Source organism: Macadamia integrifolia, unplaced genomic scaffold (assembly GCF_013358625.1).
Source record: "Macadamia integrifolia cultivar HAES 741 unplaced genomic scaffold, SCU_Mint_v3 scaffold2471, whole genome shotgun sequence".
NCBI classification, from domain to species: Eukaryota; Viridiplantae; Streptophyta; class Magnoliopsida; order Proteales; family Proteaceae; genus Macadamia; species Macadamia integrifolia.
The window spans coordinates 23,772-28,793 of record NW_024868737.1 but is presented as its reverse complement, the minus strand read 5'-3'; the positions used below and the strand labels follow the sequence as shown (position 1 = coordinate 28,793).

Below are 5,022 nucleotides of genomic sequence, written 5' to 3'. Positions count from 1 at the left end.
TTACTTAATTATTATTTTTCCACCCAATTTAAAATCTGACATTAATAACGAATCTACCGTTAGTTATTATGATTAAACTATTAAATATCTGATTGGACCTATACGTGATCTTTTTTCAATTTTAGAGTCTGGATTCGCATCAGTAGGGGTTGCTGTGGATTTTCTTATTTGATAAGATAATATTAATGATGATATTTTAATTTGTTAAATGAGTATCCACATGCTATTGTTATTAGTATTATTTTGACAAATATATACTATTATTTGCTATGATAGAAAGTGGTTGATGAATCACCTATCAACATTGGCTATGATAGACATGATTAAACTCAATTAATAAAAAAAAAAAGTGAAATGATCCCCAATTAGAAAGCTAGATTGGATTTAGGTGTTTATGAGAGCATGGGATATTAGAATTTAGTTAGAAACAATTAGTTTTAGTTCATTCTTAATACCAAAATAAACCCGAATTTTTGCTCCCAGATTTTCAAATAGCATAAACACGTACTGTATCATTGTCGTGCGTGTTTTATTGCACCGGATTTCTGAAAGTTTTATTTCTGTATGGCCCTTTTAATTGCCATACGTATCCGTTCCCATATTATTCCCTTTCCCAAACTTACTAACTATGACTGTGGCTCGAGCAAGAATCGTGTTTGCCTTCATCTTGCACTGCACTCATGACCTCAGGATTAGAATCAGGGCTAAGTAATCCCCAAATCGTAGTCGACTTCAACAGGATGGATCGCCCAAAGGTAAGGTCTCAAACACCCAAATCTGAGGAGAGAAGGATCAAGGGAGATTGATCCAACTTTGTGAGGCTGTTAGTGCTACCCAAAAAAAGAGTGACACTTAAGCTTAGCAAAAATTAGAAGACGAAATGAGAGGTGCCCTGCAAACCAAAACCAAGAAGGGAAGGGAGGGAGGAGGAGAGCCTTGCAAACCTCAACGAAGAAGTCAAGGGAGGTAGGAGGAGAAAATCATGAAATGAAGAAGAGGAAGGGAAGAGAAAAAAGGGCTTTGATCCACAACCATTGGATCAAAATGGGACATATATATGGTGCAAATAAGGAATTGGAAAAGAGTCAGAGGAAGAAGAATTAGAGATGAGCCAAATGCGAAAAGGAGATGCACAGAGTGACAACTAGACACATAAAGGAGGAAGGAATGTAAATAGGGAGCTAGTAGAGGAGAGACATGAAGGGATATAAGATATCATTAATCAGTGGCAAACTTCCCCTTTTTTTTTTTTTTTTTTTTTTTTAATGGAATGCAAAACCTGTTAATTATATAAGAACTCCATATCATCATCCTTAACCAAGGTTTTAAAATTTGGGATCAGTTGAGATCAATCTGGATTGATATTGGATAGTTTTACACCTATTTGTAAAAAAAATAATTCCTTTTTGGACAATTTATCTTTATATCGTACTAGTGAATCGAACATCAAGGATCAGTCTTAGATAATATCAATCCAATTTATGGTCTGTCCTTTTTAAGGATAGTCCATCCTTTTTATCTATACATACAAAATAAAATTATTTCTTAAGTTAGAAATGTCATGAAGTAAAGTGAAAATTTTCCCAAGATCATGCGTTACTTGTCCCCTATTTGCTCCAGAAATTAATCAATCTACTACTTTTTGGCAATCCGTCCAAACTTCTACATGTCCCGCCAGTCTTAATCATGGGCTCTACTTTTTGTTTATTATTTATTTTTTCTTTTTTTGGTTTTTCTTTGATAAAAATTGTATTATTGAGGGTAATTTAGGTGATTGAAAACAATATTGAAATATTTGGGACAAAATTGTTGGATCTGCCCTGATATGTTCAGGTATTTGTATCATCGGTGAATGATACTTGTGCACGAAGAGAGAGAGAGAGAGAGAGAGAGAGAGAGAGAGAGGATTAAAGTAATTATAGATCAATAATACTAAGCCTTAGAATATCTCAAATCCTTATCAAAATATTAAAAAATTGATAGAAATAAAAGTTACAAGGGTAGGCGAGCAGTTAGCGTTCTCTTTCCCTTAAAATATATAATGAAACAAAATCTTATTCCCTAACGGAAGACCATTTTTTTATATTTAATCAATCTTACCTAATGGAGGACCACTTTTTTATTTTTATTTTCGGTAGAAACAGTGAAGACCATTTAATTATAAATAAAAAAGAATCTATTATTGACTCACAAGGCACAATCTCGCTTTAAATTTTGACAAAAAACTATATTACAATAGAGTGATCATCGGCCACCAGAAAGTATGGATTCTGCAACTGATGATGATCGAGTAATTCCGCTCCCAAGACTAGTGCATTGACCAGAGACATCCCCAGAACTAGTAGAAGTTCTGTAATTTGTGGTTGTGCTTAGACCAAGTAATGTCACCTCCGATAGAGGGACCTCCCCCTCCAAATACCGCACAACTTGTCGCATGTAGGGCCTTGCATTTGGAATTGAGTGTGAGCAAAGCAATCCAAGTTTTAACACCAACTCCATTTCCTGCACGTTATAATCCCTTCCCAGGTTTGGATCCGCAGTATCAAGAATCATGCCCCTACTCCAACATGAGAGCACCCAATCCACCAACACCACACGTTCTTCTAATGCTTGTAACTCTATAGGCCTCCTACCACAAGCAACTTCAAGCAAAAAAACCCCAAATGCAAACACATCCACACTGGGTTTTGCTTTCCCATTTCTACAAAGTTCTGGTGCAAGATAACCAAGAGTCCCCATTACATGGGTGGTTTGAGGAACGGTTCCATGATCATATAATCTTGCAAGTCCAAAATCTCCCAATCTTCCATTGAAATCCTTGTCAATTAAGACATTGCTAGACTTCACATCTCTATGAACCACAACTTTTTCCCATTCTTCGTGTAGATACAATAACGCGGCCGCGACGCTTTTGATGATTCTAAATCTTTGATTCCAATTGACTGTCATCCCTATTTTTGTGTGATCGAAGAGGAATTTGTCTAGACTCCCATTGGGCATGAAATCATAAACTAGAAGAAGCTCTCCTTTACGTCGGCAATACCCCAAGAGTGGTACTATGTTCCGATTCCGCAATTTACCAATACTGACGATTTCAGCAACAAATTCTCTTTCCCCTTGTGTAGAATTGTAAGATACTCTCTTCACTGCAACTTCGGCTTTGGATCTGGGTAGTACACCTCTATAGACTCTACCAAAGCCACCAGTTCCAAGAAGCTCATTGTTCTTAAACCCTTTGGTGGCGATATAGAGATCTTTATATTTGAACCTGTGAGGTCTATAATCCAGTTCCCAATCCTCAAGCACTTCAGCAAACTTTTTCTTCGTTTTAACTACAAATTGGATGATGAAGATGAAGACTAACAGCAAAGTAACAACAATCACAGGTACTCCAACACTGAACATTTTAGATTTCTTTTTAGGTCCGAAACGAGGAAGCTTAGGAAGCTGGGAGAGTGTTAGTTCTTTGGCTTTCCCGTTCATCCTAAAACTCCAACCCAACACATAATGGTTTACATCAAAGGTGTGAGAAGAAGAAGAGAAACCCACAAACATAGGATCTAAGGAGAATGGAGAGAGATCAATGTTCATGGACAAAAGGGGGATAGTTGGTTTAGGGACATTAATTGAACCTAAAGTGACATTAAGCTGCTTCTGTGGACCAGAATATTCCACCCAAAGTTGCATAGCTTGTCCACTGAAGAGGGTCAGGTTCACATGTCGATTCTCTTGATCACTATAATAAGAAGCTGGAACAGATTTGACAGATTTCAAGTCATTGATATCGACACCTACATGGTTTCCATCGATATCATTGAATTCAGGATTTTTGATGCAATCAAGCTCGATTGCAATGACATGGTTTGATGTTTTGCCGATGGTGGTGGTGTTGAAGAGGCCAATATAACTAGCTGGTAAAGCACCTGAGAAATCTCTAGAGGGTGCGATCACAAAAGCCATTGCAGTACCTCCAAGTGAAATAAACTGAGTGAACATGGCAAATACAAAAGTAGTGGAGAAGGAGACAACACTACCTGTAGATGAATTCATGATGTGAAGAGGATGAGGGTAGAAGGCATGACCCTTCTGTTGCTTAGTGCTGTTTACCAACATTAGGAGGCCATTGTTTGTAATCTGAGCTACGCCATCCAAGCTCATGTTAACTCTTCCAAACCCATTGTAGGTGAAATCAGGATCATTTTTCTGTGATGCTACAGATCTCGCAAGGAGAAGGAACAACACTGCGAACTTCACAAACATTGTATTAACAGTTAACTTTTTGCTCTCCTCTGATCATTTATCCTCTCCTTTTAAAAAATTTGTAAAATAGGAATCGCCCTTCTTTCTTTAACAATATTCTGCTTCAAATCGAATGAATTAATAGTCTAGAAAGATATTGGAATTGTGACTCATTTCAAAGGTGTAGGGTCAATTTAGACCAATTTCTATGATGGGTGACTTATTTCAGAGGTGTAGGCTCAATTTTGACCAGTTTGTATGATGGGAAATGTCTTCTTTAAAATTGAATGAGAATAGTCTATAAAGGCAGGTAGACTTTTCTTGGTAAAACACAAAGGTCGACAATGACTTGTGACTTTACTTGTTAGTCAGTCACAGGAGAGAGGCTGCTCTCATATTACTTTAAAAAAATTAAAAAATGAATATAAAGATACGCATCTTTGTAATGATAATTTGTTCCGCCACGAGGTGGATCCTAGGGGGCTCCTCTCTAGTGCGCTACAGAGTTGCACATAAGGGTTGGGAGCCCTTAGATACGCAATCGAAGGTGCTCTCAGTTCTAGTTTATACATAACACGTCGATAGAGAATCTTCGTTCATCCACCTATGAAATCCGAATCCATTGTTGGACATAAGAGTGTAATTACTCTCCCATAACGCTGGACTAATAACACATGGCAAGGAAGAGAACAGAACATTTTTTTTTTTTTTTAAGTTCAACAAGAATATATTAAGAATGAATAAAAAATAAAGGCCTGAAGCCATTCAAGTGAATAAATAAAG

At 37.0% G+C, this 5,022-nt stretch overlaps 1 protein-coding gene across 1 annotated transcript; it reads right to left on the bottom strand.

The window, feature by feature from the left end:
• Window positions 1-2,158: 2,158 nt before the first annotated feature.
• On the bottom strand, window positions 2,159-4,379 carry LOC122066571 (L-type lectin-domain containing receptor kinase IV.1-like). Its single transcript, XM_042630400.1, has one exon. It carries the CDS (start codon window positions 4,258-4,260, stop codon window positions 2,245-2,247), a length of 2,016 nt encoding a protein of 671 aa, XP_042486334.1. The 5' UTR covers window positions 4,261-4,379; the 3' UTR covers window positions 2,159-2,244.
• Between the last annotated feature and the right edge of the window lie 643 nt (window positions 4,380-5,022).